The 15,955-nt window shown below is 40.9% G+C and overlaps 1 protein-coding gene across 1 annotated transcript in view; it reads right to left on the minus strand.

The window, feature by feature from the left end:
• The window catches only part of LOC145414873 (beta-sarcoglycan-like), a 152,463-nt gene that overhangs the window by 33,419 nt on the left and 103,089 nt on the right, over positions 1-15,955 (minus strand). The window contains exon 5 of the mRNA XM_080284293.1: positions 11,649-11,738. Coding sequence (XP_080140419.1) covers positions 11,649-11,738 — 90 coding nt within the window. The remainder of the gene's footprint in view (positions 1-11,648; positions 11,739-15,955) is intronic.

The following is a 15,955-nucleotide window of genomic DNA, read 5'->3' on the forward strand; positions in this document are numbered from 1 at the left end:
CCTCCCAGGCCAATCTGCACATCTTCCACATCCATTCTACTACTATCTCTCCCCCATGCTTCAGCATTTCACCACACACTCCATCAATTCCTGGGGCTTTCCCCAATTTAACTTTCTTCATGGCTTCCACAACTTCTATCCTACTGATTTCTTTCTGTCTTCTCACTTCCTTCCTTCTCCCAGCCATTCCCCAGCCACTTATACTTGCATTACTTCCATCCTCTACGTTCAACAATTCCTTAAAGTGTTCTCTCCATCTGCTCACTTTTTCTCCCTTCTCCACTAATAATCTACCATTTTTATCTTTCACTCCCCTGCTAACTTCACTTCCACCCTGTCTTACTCTTTTCACTTCTCTCCAGAACATTTTCTTACAGTCCCTCCACTTTACACTCAAATTCCTTCCAAATTCCTCATCCACTCTCTTCTTACTCTCTCTTACTAATCTTTTCACCTCTCTCTCTTTCTTTCTACATATAACTCTCTCTTCCGCCTCTCAACTTCTTCCACGCCCCTATTTCTCATCCATTCATTGTATGCTTTCTTCTTTTGTGCCACAGCCTGTTTCACCTCTTCAGTCCACCACGCTGTTCCTTGCACCCCCCTCCGTCTTCTCTTCCTTCCACACACCACATCACATGCTGCACATATTTCTTCTGTAAATATCTTACACACACCTTCCACGTCTCCCATCTGCTCCAATTCATATTTGCCCAATCGTTCCTCCACTTCTCTCTTACACTCTGCCTTTTTCTCATCCTCTTGTAACTGTTCCACTCTCCTTGCAACTACTCCTTCCTCTCGTCTTTCCCTTCTTCTATTCCTCCATCTTACTTGCATTCTAATTCTGGCCACCACCAAGTAGTGGTCAGAAAATCCACTCCCCCAACCTCTATACACTCTTGCATACTTTACACATCTTTGCATCCTTCCATCCACACACACATAATCCATCATTGCCTTCCTTTCATTTTCACCACCCACCCTTCTCATCACTCGCCATGTATACCTGTGGATCATTTTATGCCTGAAGAGGGTATTGGCTATCACCAACCCCCTCCCAGCACAAATGTCCACTAACGCACTCCCATTCTCATCTATCTCAGCATGCACACCCCACTCACCAACTATTCCATCCACCTTCACATTCCCAACTTTACCATTCATATCACCAATCAAAAACACTCTCTCATTCCTTCCAACCTTTTCCATGCACACTTCCACATTTGTCCAGAACTCTTCTCTCACTCTTCTAGCAAGATCTTGCGTTGGTGCATACACACACACAATCGCCCACATTTGTGTTCCAACTTTCAACTTTACCCACACAATCCTTGACCCAACTGATCCATACTGTCTTATGTTCCTCTTCCATCTTTTACTCACAACTATACATACTCCTTCCTTTGCCCTCTCATTCTCACCTACTCCTGCACATATACCCCATCCATACTCCCATTCTCTCACACTTTCTCCTCTCCATTTTGTTTCAGTTATTCCATATTATATTCCTCTAAGTTTAGGATGTCATTTGATATCCTTAGTGTTAATTTTATTTCAGTTAGGGATATTATATGTGGTTCATTTTCTCTGATATAATCATTCATCTCTAATAATTTTGATACCATTCCATCCACATTTGAGTACATCAACTTAATCATCTTGTTTATACACTTGTCATGACTTGGTTCTACTACCTTCCTCCTTTTTATTCCCTCCTGTTTATGTACCATTTTCGTACCTGGAATCCAATTCTATCTATCTATCTATCTATTGCCAGACGCCTCAGTCCCGTTTGGGGTGGCCACAAACAAATCGCCTCCAAGTCGCCCTGTCCCCCGCCATTTCACTTCCCTGCTCCCAACTCACACCCCCCTCTGTCATATACCTCTCCACCCCATCCCTCCATCTCATCCTCGGCCTCCCCCTCCCTCTTTCCCCCTCCACCTCACTCACATACACTCTCTTCGTCAGTCTTTCACCCTCCATCCTCTCCACATGGCCAAACCACCTCAGCATGTTCCTCATAACGCTTCCTATCACATCCACATCAACACCACAACGCTCCTTTATATCCTCATTCGTCAGCCTGTCTCTCCATGTGACTCCACAGGCTCCTCTTAAATAACTCATTTCCACTGCTCTCACTCTTGACTTGTGTCCTTCCAACAACGTCCAAGCTTCACTTCCGTACGTTAGAGTTGGTATCACAATACTGTCATGTAGTAACTTTTTCACTTCCATGCTCACTTCCCTGTTTCTTATCACTGCTTTCAAAGAACCAGCAACCTTTCTTCCCTGCTGTACCCTTTCAAGCACTTCACCCTCCAAACCTCCATCCTTACTCATCACACTACCCAAGTACTTAAACGTACTCACATTTTCCAATTCCTCACCATCCAACCTCGCTGTACATTCACTGACTTCACCTCTCTCAAAGACCATCACTTTACTCTTCCCTACATTCACCTTTAGATTCCGTTTCTTACACACTCTCCCAAACTCATCCACCAAGCCTTGCAGCTCCCCTTCGTCTTCACTCAACAACACAGTATCATCTGCAAACAACAGCACAGGGAGTTTCCAAACACTATCCTCTCTCACCAGGGCCACTCCAACATCCACTACCCTACCTTGTACCTCTTTTATTACCCCATCCATGTACAGATTGAACAACCATGGAGACATGACACATCCCTGTTTCAACCCAACTTTCAAAGAGAAAAATTCACTTAGTTCACCATCCACACGCACTGCAGCCTTTGCACCATTGTACATACTCTTCCCAGCATTCAACAACTTCTCATCTACTCCATATATTCTTAACACTTTCCACAATCCTAGTCTATCCACCCTGTCATATGCTTTCTCCAAATCCATGAAAGCCGCATACAACTTCTTTCCCTTCTCTAGAAACTTTTCCACTAAAGATCTGAGAATGAATATCTGATCTACACAACCTTTTCCCTTCCTAAAGCCTCCCTGTTCTTCTCCAACTAATTCCTCTGTTCTTTCTCTAACTCTGTCAATAAGTATCCTACCATACACTTTTCCTATTATACTAAGAAGACAAATGCCCCTATGATTACCACACACTTCTTTTTCCCCTTTTCCTTTGTACAAGGGAATAATTATACCTGACTTCCAATCCTCCGGGACTCTACCTTCCTCCCAGGCCAATCTGCACATCTTCCACATCCATTCTACTACTATCTCTCCCCCATGCTTCAGCATTTCACCACACACTCCATCAATTCCTGGGGCTTTCCCTGATTTAACTTTCTTCATTGCTTCCACAACTTCTATCCTACTGATTTCCAATTACTTTGTAAAAAAATGTATTCGTCTCCTCCTCTGATCTTCCCTCATTTTTTGTTTTTGCTTCCTCCCTCTTCTCTTTCAGTAATTCCAGTCTTGTGTTAGGCATCTTTTTATGCATACATTTTTGAACTCCTCTTTTTCCATAAGATTCTTTGCATTTTTTAGTATCTCCTCCACAGTGTTTACACTCTGGAAGGTTACCTTTAGGGTCATATGTTTCTCTCGTATTTCTCTAACCTTTTGTGTTCCTCTATAACTTTCCTACAGATTTCCTCTGATACTTCTTTCAATATGCACATTACATTTGCCATCTCCTTTTTGTCTCCTGAGATCTTGTTTCTCACTTCTTCCTCTTCTACACCAGTGATTACTATAGATTTGTTGATATCTGCTGAATCTGTGACTAATTTAGGATTGTTTTGGATTATTCTTTTCACTTCCTTTTTGATGCTTTTTTCCTCCACCCTTGTTTCTAAGTCTTTCTTTACTTTCACCATTTCAGCATATGTGGTTTCCTCATCATTTTTGTAGCTTTGCACAGCTTCATTCACCTGTGTTATCTTCTCCTCAATATCACTGCTCTGGTCTATCAGACTGCTTACTTGCCTAATCGTCTCTGTATCACTTTTGAACTCTTCCATAATACTGTCATGGTTTACTACTGTACTTGCCATTTCACTAATTTTCCTCCTAAGTGTACCCACTTCTACTGTGAACTCATCTATGGTTGTGTGTGTGTGTGTGTGTGTGTGTGTGTGTGTGTGTGTGTGTGTGTGTGTGTATTTACCTACTTGTGATATACAGGAAATGAGCTATGCTCGTGGGGTCCTGTCACTTTTTCTCATTAAGTCAAATTTTCCTTTGAACTCGTTTAAGTTTTTAGACTGGACGATCTCTTTGTCCAGGATGTTCCACAGGTCTGTGCATCTATATGGAAAGCTATATTTCTTGATATCCTTCAAACAACTTGGCTTTTTCAGTTTCATACCATGTCCTCTTGTTACTCTCCTATTCCATACAAACAGATCATTTTTATTAATTTTATCTAGTCCCATCACGGCCCTGAACACTGCAATCATGTTACCCCTCTCTCTCCTTTCTTCTAGAGAAAGCAGGTCCAGCTTTTCCAGCCTCTCTCAGTAAGACAGATCTGCCAGGCTGGGGACCATCTTCTCTCGATCTTATTTATATTTTTCTTCTTGTGAGGGGACCACACTACTGCCGCATATTCCAACCTGGGGCGGACTATGGCCACTATCAATTTTTTCATCATTTTCTCATCCATGTAATGGAATGCCACTCGTATGTTGGTCAAGAGACTGTACGTCTCTGTTAATGTGTTTTTCCGGAGACAAACTATCGTGGACCAGAACTCCCAAATCTTTCCCTTCTCTCACTTTTTTTATTGGTTCATTACCCATCATGTAATTCAATGATGGCCTCTTGGCACTCTTACCCAATTCCAATATTTTACATTTTTTTGCGTTAAATTTCATTTCCCACATCTGGCTCCAATCTTGGATCCTATTCAGGTCTTCCTGCAACATTCTACAGTCTTCCTTGACTTCTACTCTCCTCAAGATCTTTGCATCATCAGCAAACAGACTTGCATAACTGTTCATCCCATCTACCATCCCATTTACGTAAATCAAGAACATTACTGGCGCTAAAACTGAGCCCTGTGGGACTCCATTTGTTACTTCTCTCCATCTGGACATCTTGTCCTTTATTACTGTCCTCATTTGTTTGTCTCTAAAGAAGTCTCTCATCCATTCCAGGATGTTTCCCTTCAGTTCTCCTGTGTTCCAATTTCCACATTAGTTGCTTGTGTGGTACCTTGTCAAAGGTTTTCTCCAAATTTAGATACACACAATCCACCCAGCTGTCTCTCTCCTGTAGCATGTCAATAGCTCGGCAAGTTGGAAACACATGACCCACTTCTGAATCCAAACTGGCTCTCAGCCAATATGTTCATCTCCTCCAGATATTTTATCCATCTGTTTTTCAGGATTCTCTCACACAATTTTGCAACTACACTGCTCAGTGGTCAGGGACACTGGTCTATAATTCAGGGGTTTTTCCTTGTTTCCTCCCTTATAAACTGGTACCACATTGGCCCTCTTTCATTCCCGAGGCACCTTCCCTTCTTCCAGAGAGCACACAATTAAATCGTGAATCTTGTCTGGCAGTTGTTCTCTGCATTCTTTCAGCACCCACGTAGAGATTCCATCCAGTCCTGGGGCTTTCCTTACATCTTGAGTTTCCAGTAATTTACAAACTTCCTACACTTCCACTTTTATGTCTTTTATCATTGCATTTCTAGTCACACCCTCCCCCTCCACGAAATCCCTTTCTTTATTGAAAACCAATTGGAAACATATGTTTGTTATTTCAGCTTCCATTGCCGCATCTTTGTAGACCTCTCCTTCTACTTTCAGTTGTGTGATTCCTTCCTTTTGTTTCAATTTGCCATTAACAAATCTATAAAATAATTTGTGTGTGTGTGTGTGTGTGTGTGTGTGTGTGTGTGTGTGTGTGTGTGTGTGTGTGTGTGTGTGTATTTACCTAGTTGTAATACAGTCAAGTCGCCTATGGCGCGTGCTTCTATGGCATGGTTTTCTATGACACAGCAAGGTGCCAGACCCCCCAAAACGAACCACGCGCATAAACTATACCTATGGCGCGGTCTTGGCAAGGTTTGAAACACGCGGGCAAATTCCCCTGGTGGCCAGAGACTGAACCTCAGCCCCCATCCGCTGTTCAAACCCCTCTCAGTGTGTAGCCAGACCGTTTGTTATCTGATCACCCCTTTGTTTGTTGTGCCTATTGTTACGTGTAATACATGCATTGACTGATTGCTTGATTGTGTGCATGTGTAAAGTGGGGAAAAATGGGGAAAAGTGGGGTGAAAAAGGGACTTTGAACGAACGTCCTGAACCAAATTCCATTTTTCCCTTAGGTTTAGTTATTTGTATGGCACAGTCTTCTACGGCACGGGCACGGTCTGGAACCAATTAGGCGCACCTTAGGCGACTTGACTGTATACAGGAAATGAGCTATGCTCGTAGGGTCCTGTCTCTGTTTCTTGATAAGTCAAATTTTGCTTTGAACTAGTTTTAAGTTTTTAGAGTGGATGATCTCTTTGTCCAGGCTATTCCGCAGGTCTGTGCATCTATTTGGAAAACTATTTCTTGATATCCTTCAAGCAACTTGTTTTTTTCAGTTTCATTCTGTGTCCTCTTGTTACTCTCCCATCCCATACAAACAGATCTTCTCTGTCAGTTTTTTCTACTCCCATCACTGCCCTGAACACTGCAATCATGTTGTCCCTCCCTCTCTTCTAAGGAAGGCAGGTCTAGTTTCCAGCCCTTCCCTGATGACAGATCTGCCATGCTAGGGACCATCTTGGTTGCTGCTCTTTGTATTCTCTCGATCTTGTTTACATCTTTCTTTTTATGTGGGGGCCAGACTTCTGCCACATATTCTAACCTGGGGCAGATCATGGCCACTGTCAGGTTTTTCATCATTTCCTCATCCATGTAATGAAATGCAACTCTTATGTTAGTCAAGAGATTACATGTCTTTCTATCTTGTTAATGTGTTCTTCAGGTGACAAATTATCCTGGACCAGCACTCCCAAGTCCTTCTCTTCTCTTGCTTTTGTGATTGGTTCACTACCCAGCAAATAATTCAGTGATGATCTCTTGGTACTTTTACCCATTTCCAATACTGTACATTCTTTTGCGTTGCATTTCATTTCCCACATCCGCCTCCACTCACGAATCCTATCCAGGTCCTCCTGCAGCATTTCACAGTCTTCCTCAACTTTTACTCTCCTCATGATCTCTGCATCATCAGCAAACAGACTTGCATAACTGTTCATTCCATCTACCATATCGTTTACATAAACCAGGAACATTACGAGTGCTAACACTGAGCCCTATGGGACTCCACCTGTCACTTCCCTCCATCCAGACATCCTGTCTTTTAGTACTGTCCTCATTTGTTTGTCCCTCAATAAGTTTCTCATCCACTCCAAGAAGTTCCCCTTCGGTCCTCCTATGTTCCAATTTCCACGTTAGTAGCTTGTGAAGTACTTTGTCAAAGGCTTTCTCCAAATCTAAATACACATTATCCACCCAACTATCTCTCTCCTGTGGCACAAATATCGCCCTTGAGTAGACGCTCAACAAGTTAGAAACACACGACCTTCCACTTCAGAATCCAAACTGAATTTCTGCCAAAATGTCCATCTCCTCCAGATACTTTATCCATCTGTCTTTCAGGATTCTCTTGCACAGTTTTGCAACCATCTGGTCAGGGACACTGGTCTATAATTCTGGGGTTCTTCCTTGATCCCTTCCTTATAATTTGGAACCATATTGGCCCTCTTCCATTCCCAACGCACTTTCCCTTCTTCCAGAAAATACACAATTAAACCAAGAATCTTATCTGCCAGTTGTTCTCTGCATTCCTTTAGTATCCAATTAGAGATCCCATCTGGTCCTGGGGCCTTCCTCACATCTTGAGTTTCCAGTAATTCCAGTAATCTGTATGCTTCTGGCACTTCAACTTTTACATCTTTTAACACGACATTTTTAGTCACCCCCTCCTCCACAAAATCACTTTCTCTGGTGAAGACTGATTGGAAGCATTCGTTCATTATTTCAGCTTGCATAACCACATCTTTATAGACATTCCCTTCTACTTTCAGCTTATTGAATCCTTCCTTTTGTTTGAATTTGCCATTAACAAATCTGTAAAATAATTTAGGTTCTCCCTTACATTTGTCAACTCTACCTTTTTTGAAGTTTCTTCCTCTCTATGTATTCTTGTATATTCATTTCTAGCTCTTTTATATTCTTCCTTTGTTCTATAATTACCTCTCCTTCTCCATGTGTTCCATGCCTTATCCCTTTCTATTTCTGCTATCACACACCTTTGCTGAACCAGTAATTTCTCCAGTTCTCTTTCCCACTAACTCCTCACACATACTTCTCCACACCTGTATTATAGAAGTCTAGAAAGATATCCCATTTCTCCTGCACTTCTCTTGTTTCCCATAATTCTCGCCAATCTGCGCCTTCAAAAATTTTCTCAGTCCTGTAAAGTTTGCTTTCCCAAAGTTGTATCTTCGTGTCTCGGACTCTGTGCCTCGTGAGTCTGAAGTTTTCTCGGTGGAACCGAGACCAGACACAACATTTTTCCATGGCTGTACCTTGACCAACATATTTTGGCGGGCAATTAGCTTGCAACCCCAGAATGCTACTGTTTCATTAAAATATTGTTTGATTCTGTCAAAAGCTTTGTTTACTTTGCCCAGAGGATGGGCCCTATTGGTGGTTCCTTCTTGAAGCCTTCTATGGTGAGATGGGTCAGCATGAAAAAGTGTGTGATGGTTCAATGTTTATGTCAGAACCCATACTGAGAGTCACATCAAACAATGTGGAGGGTGATGTTCTTTATGATTAGCCTCTTCATGATTATAAATGGTATACACAGCAGTGATGTTAGCCTAAATGATGCAGGACTATTGGCAGGTTTTCCTGGTTTGAGTATGGGGGATGATGACTTCTTTCTTCGAGATACTGGGGAGTTAATTACGAGTCTAGAAGTTGAAGATTTCCATGAGGGCATTTATTGCTATGGGGACAAGATGTTTTAAATGGATGCTTGAAATTTGGCCTGGTCCTACTGGTATGAACTTTTTTGTGCTTTTGGCCATTTGCTGGATTTATTGTTTTGCATTTTTATGTGTTACTGACATGTAATAGTTTATTAGGTTGTTTGCTTGTTCATTTTTCCATGGGTATAGTTCCATCACTGTCCACTATGGCTTCATAAGTTGATGGGGGGGTGAGTTTTCAGATGTGTGAATATTTCTTAAAGTTTTCCAGAATTAGCAGCTGTTTGTTTTATGTTCAAGGTGTCTATATGCTTTTCACACTCTCTTCCTTGCCTGTTTTAACCTATTCATTAATGGTGCTCTTTGAGTTGTGCAAAGTTTCTGCTTCCATTAAAGTGAAATGAGTTTTCCCTTTAATCTGTTTCTGTCCTTGATGAGTTGTAATCTGAGAGGAGATTTTTGTTTTAACGCATTCAATGTTGCCACTAGGAATATAAGGCTTGCTGGCTGTTGTAATGATTCCAGTGCAGGTGGATATTGCTTTGTCAATTTTTGGAAAATGGCCAGGTAAAAAGTTTCTTGTGCTTGTTCTATGTTTTATGTGAACTGTCCCAATTAAGTCTTATTACAAGTGGTGAATGTTTTCCTATTTCTGAAGTGTCTGCATAAAACTGTTTTCCTGTAATCACACTTCCTGAAGTATCAGTTGGTGTTGCTGCTCATGCCTGGCCCAGCAGATCCATCTGTCTGACAGAGGGACATCAGGAAGGGGGGTCTGTAGCATAGTGTTCTAACTGAGGTATTATATTATTATGTGTGTGAAGTGGGTATGTAGGTGTTTCTTCATCATTAGTGTAGGAATGTCTGGAGGTGGGAAATTGTTGATGAGAGTCTGATAATTGTATTACCATGTGTGTGAAGTGGGTATGTACTGTAGGTGTTTCTTTATTATTAGTGTAGGAATGTCTGGAGGTGGGAAATTGATGAAGATTGTCTGATAATGTCTGTGTGGTGACTGTTTTGTGTATACTTGTGTTGTGTGGCTCTGTTATATAACAACAGAGGTGCCAAGGGCTTAGAGTTAATTGTTTTACAGAGAGGGGCACTAATCCTCAACCAACCCCACTTGACACGTAGGGAGATGCCAAACAGAAATGTGTGCCACACACATTCAGATATTCGCTAGCAAGGCAGACTAGTTTCAAAGTGAGCTGTGGGAGTGGTGCAGTCAATGATTGCACAGGGTTTTGTTCTGTATGGTCTGCAAGGTGACATAGTAGACATGAGGCACAGAACACAAATGATGAGTATACTCTTTGGAGTACCAGAATATATACAGATACAGTAAATGGCAAACAGTAACTGTAAATGAATACCTTAAGGGTAATATGAGGATGGTGGTGGGAAAAACCTGGTGGCAGTAGAAGGGAAGAAGGAGGTGTGGTTGTGATGATGCAAGAAATTATAAAGTACTGTAGAGGGAAAGCATTATGTTTCAAATATGAACATTTTAAAATATTAAGGCAAATTGTTGAAAAATGAACATTATCTAACTATCTATCTTTATATCTACTAAGCTGCTTCCCCCCAAACAAAGGGAGGTAACCAAGACAGGACGACACACTCCCAATTTACTCGTCCAAATACACACATTGATTCATATTTTAGCCCCAAGGGGAGAAGGGACAGATCCTCACTGTACCACACTGCACGAGGGTCAACTGCACAGTGCAATCAGTGACATCCACAGCAGGGCCCAACAGAAGAGCTGGTTTACCCCTACCACATCACAATGGATCCATCCCCTTACCCACACCTGATCTGATCAGCTGATCAGACCAAATGCAGGAGAATATCCCCTCGGGGCCAGGTCACCATTTATTCATTCACAATTTCTCTCCAATCATTCCTATCATGCACAGCCACTCTTCCTTGCTCAAAAGACATCCCTCTCGCATCTAACACTCTCTTCACACTGTCCATCCATCTTATTCGTGGTCTTCCTCTCAGCCTTACACCACTCACATCCGATCCAGTTATCTTTTTCACCAATTGTTCATCATCCATTCTCTCCATATGCCCAAATGAACATTATAGATTATTAATACAGTACAGTTAGTCCCTGCTATAACAATGAGATGCATTTCAGAAAACTCATCATTCAGCCGGGGTATCGTTAAATGGGGACGTTATAACATGGAAAGTATAGGGATGCATTTGGGAGCCTTGGGATTACCCTCCAGCCAAGTCCAAAACCTCCCAAATGAGTCCAAAAACAAGTTTCTAGCTCACCCAATCCCTCAAACAGCTTTAAAACAAGCTAAACTAAGCCTCAATGCAGTTTATAACACACCTTACCCAAAAATAAAATCTGAAAACCATCAAAAATATGTCTGGAAAACATCAAATTTAGTAAACTATACCCAAAAATGACAGTGTTCACCCCACCTATGACTAAAATATATTAATCTAAGTCTAAAAACCGTTTATAAATCAACATAAACAAAAAAATTAAGCCTAAAACATCATAAAAATCGGTTAAAAAATACAAAACCCATCGGATAACCAGGAAGTAGCCATTGACAGGCGGAGAAGGGTATTAATTTTTTCAAATTGCTAAGGGCGGGGTATCGTATAGCAGGGAATGCCTGTACTATATCACAGGAACTCTTGTACCACTGACTGGATATCCTTAACTTGCCTGAAAGTTATCAACACTGCGTATTTCTGTCTTCTCTGGTCCCACTTCCAGCACTGGTGGGTTGTTGGAGGTTCGTAGACTCAGTGACACCTGCAGCAGAGGTGAATCAATATGAACATTATACCTTCACATGCATACCAATCTAATCTATGACACAAGACATGAGGAGATTCATAGCATTACTCAATAATCTTAAATGGAATATGAATTAGTAAAACAAAAGCCTCTTTCCTCTGTACCACAGATGATACAAAGATGCTTGCACTAAAGGTATTGAGGAATGGGACACAATATTCAAGTTTTGTTTTGTTTTGTTTTTGTTTAATAACAAGAGGAAAACAAAATTAATAAAAAAAAAATAATAATCCATAAACAAGATTACTGGTGTCCTCCATTCATAAAATTTCTAAAACAATTGGACTAGAACAGCTGTAGGTTGACGTTTAGGGGGAAACAACTCTGTGGAAGTGAGTTCCAAAGAGATGCAGTTCAGGGAATAAAAGATTTCTGTTAGGTGGAACTTCTGCAATATGGCAGTGTGACATTCCAGTCATGAGCACTACCAGATAGCTGTGTAACACAGGGGAAGGCATAGAGAGATGGCACAATGGGTGCAACTTCATCTGAGCATTTGCCATAAAAGTATCTATAAAATAATATAAGGGAGGCAACATTCCTTCCTGCCTGTAGGGGAGGTAGTTTACTTGTAATAGCAGGATTATTAAAATTCTAACAGCTTTGTTCTAAATTTTATCTAGCTGTTCTACTGCAACTTCTCCACATCCATTCCAAAAGGCTGAGCAATATTCCAGCTGAAAGCACACATGACTCCCATAAACTACAGCAAACTGCTCGTCAGTGAAGAAGCTATGAATTCTGTACAATAATCCAAGTTTAATTGAGGTGGTTTTAGCAAGTGATCTGGCATGAAAGGTCCAGCTGAGGGCAATATTGAGTGATACACCAAGAATTTCAACACTTTAAGAGATAGCAATGTTAGTTGCACTGAAGGAAATATGGGAATCTGGCAATATCTGGCTTTACTGGCATTAAATGAGACAGGGTTATTTTGTCCACCTTAAGTGATCCTAGACAAGTCTTGATTTATGGAGATGGCTGTATTAAGTTGTGAGTTAGAGATATTAAACTTTGTAAATGGGTCTTTAAGTGTGAATGAATTGTGAAGTGTTGAGTCATCTGCATATGAATGAATGGGATTATAGGTGACAGGTAAGAGATCATTAATGTGAATTAAAAGTATGGTTGGAGCCAGAACTGATCCTTGTGGCATGATGGTGTTAATCCGTTGAGAGCGATTGGCCTCATTTGGGACTTATCAGAGTTGAAAGCGTTAGGCCTCAAATGAGTGCGATTCTCAAAGGCGTACCAAAACTGCACCACAAGAGGTAGGTGGTTGAAATTTGTTCGGGAAATAGGGGCAAGTGGCAACTTTCGATACCACCCATGCACTGTCCCATATACGATCAGAATACGCACGCACATGCACAGACACCATGGAGCGTTAACTAATTTTCCTCCCATGACATCGCCAACTCCGCACCAGGAGCTAGGGGATCTACACACACACACACACACACACACACACACACACACACACACACACACACACACACACACACACAAACACACACACACACACACACACAAACACACACACACACACACACACACACACGAGAGAGAGAGAGAAAGAGAGAGAGAGAGATAAACGGGATCTGTGCACGCACACACATACACACAATTGAGAGAGAGAGAGATAAAGGGCATTTCTCTGAGAGAGAGAGAGAGAGAGAGAATAAATACGGGAATGGCAAAGAAGCGTCTCTTTGGGTGAGGAGATAAGGCATAAACTTTGTCCCTCTTCTCTCTCTTATTCTCAATTCCCTCCCTCCTCTTCTTTCTTATTCTCCATTCTATTCCTTCTCTCTGAGAGAGAGAGAGAGAGAGTTGATGATACAGTAATCATGTCATCTTTGCCAATGCCTTGGTAAATATAGGCTGTTTTTCCCAGACAATGACCTACCTCAATCACCGCGGGTGGTGGGTGGGTTGCTCGTGCCACCAGCTGTTCATCTTCTGGCCATTTTATCTCACTACCATATGACTTAATGTGGTCATATATATATATATATATATATATATATATATATATATATATATATAATATCAGTATGGTTGTAGGGTATGCTCCGACAAATGAGGCTGCTGATGAAATGAAGGATGACTTTTATGAGAAGCTGCAGGATGTAGTGAATAGAGTGGCAAGACATGATGTGTTAGTTTGCATTGGTGATTTTAATGCGATTGTTGGCAGTAGTAGGGATGGCTTTGAAGACTGTATGGGTAAGGAGGGTGTTGGTATAAGAAACGAAAATGGGGTGCGACTTGCAAGCTTTTGTTTGGCAAATGACCTTATAATTGGTGGAACTATCTTTGAGCATAGAAAAATACATAACACTACTTGGATTTCACCATGTGGTAAATATTGTAACCAGATTGACCACACTGCAATTAGCAGAAGGCATAGGAGTTATTTGCAAGATGTTTGCGTAAGGAGGGGGGCAGATATAGGTAGTGATCATCAACTTGTTGTGTCAAAGATTAAAATAAAACTTAAGAGAAACGTTAATGGTAATTGTACAGGAGGTAATAATTATGATTTTGATGAGCTGAGAAGTGATGAGAGCACGAGGGAAAAGTTTCGGTGCAAATGTAGAAACAAGTTTCTAGTCCTGCAGACTTTGATGGAATCTGAAGACAATGATATTAATCAAATGTGGAGAGAGGTAAAAGAGGTTTTGCATGAGAGTGCTAAGGTTACTATTAAGAAAAAGGGAAAAGCGAGAAGGAAAAAGTGGATGTCAGATGAAACATGGAATGTAATTCAGAAAAGGAAAGAGGCTAAGTTAAGAAGTGAAGAACAACATGTTGATGGCCAGGTAGTTGCAGTACTTAGAGCAAAGTATTGGAGTTTACATTCTGAAGTAAAAAGACTCGTTAGACGTGATAAGAGGAGACTATATGATGAAAAAGCGACAGAGACAGAAATTAAATTAAGTAAAAATGACGGTCAGAGCACAAGAGCAGCGTATCAGGCCATAAAGGAGTTAACTAGGACTGAAAAGAGAAGGAAGGAAATACCTGTATGAGATAGAAATGGTAATTTGATGACTAAAGATTTGGATATAAAAGGAAGATGGAAAGAGCACTTTGAATCTGTTCTAAATAGACCAATCCCAGCTGAAGAGGACATTTTGCCAGCCGAGAGATTTGCAGATAGAAACGGGATATAACTTTGGAAGAGGTAGCAAAATCTCTAAAGGAGTTAAAGAATTTTAAGGCTCCAGGTGAGGATGGAACATTCCCTGAAATGCTTAAGGTGGAAAATGACGAGTTGATGAATGCACTTTTGAAACTTTTTAATGTGGCTTGGGATAATGGTGGAATTCCAGAAGAGTGGAAAAATGGAGTGATTATAAAACTACCAAAAAAGGGAGATTTAAGTGTGTGTGGCAATTGGAGGGGGATAACTTTGACACCTGTAGTTGCAAAAGTCTTTTCCAAAATCTTGCTGAACAGAATAGAGCCTGTAATTGATAAAATTTTACGAGAAGAACAAGCGGGATTTAGAAAGGGTCGAGGTTGTAATGATCAGATTTTTATTGTAAGGCATCTAATGCAACAAGCTAATGAGATGAAAATGCCACTTAGTATGTGTTTTGTGGATTTTGAAAAGGCGTTTGATAGTGTTTCACGTGGAGCTATGTTGAAAATCATGAGATTCTATGGCATACCAGAAAAGTTTGTAAATATTATTAGAAGCCTGCATGAAGGTACTTTTTGTAAGGTAATGGTGGGTGGTTCTTTGAGTGATCCATTTCAAGTTAGGTCAGGAGTGATTCAAGGAGGAGTTCTTTCGCCATTGTTGTTTGTTTTGGTTATGGATTATGTTATGAAAAAGGTTGTAAGGAGAACAGGTGCAGGAATTAACTGGAAAGAAAATAAGAAGCTGATGGATTTGGACTATGCTGATGATATTGTACTGATTTGCGGAAGTATTTACGAGATGCAGAGGGTGCTCGATTGTCTGGTGGAGGAAGGAGAAAAAGTGGGATTGGTAATAAATTGTGGAAAGACTGAAATTATTAATATGAACGTGGAGAACCAAACCGATTGTGTAATTGGGAATAATGTGGTGAAGAATGTACAAAACTTTAAATATCTGGGAATGATTGTATCATCTAATGGATCATTAAACAATGAAATTGAGGAGAGGATTAGACAGG

Source organism: Coenobita brevimanus, chromosome 101, assembly GCF_032717465.1.
Source record: "Coenobita brevimanus isolate Jiangsu-jjx chromosome 101, ASM3271746v2, whole genome shotgun sequence".
Taxonomy (NCBI): Eukaryota; Metazoa; Arthropoda; class Malacostraca; order Decapoda; family Coenobitidae; genus Coenobita; species Coenobita brevimanus.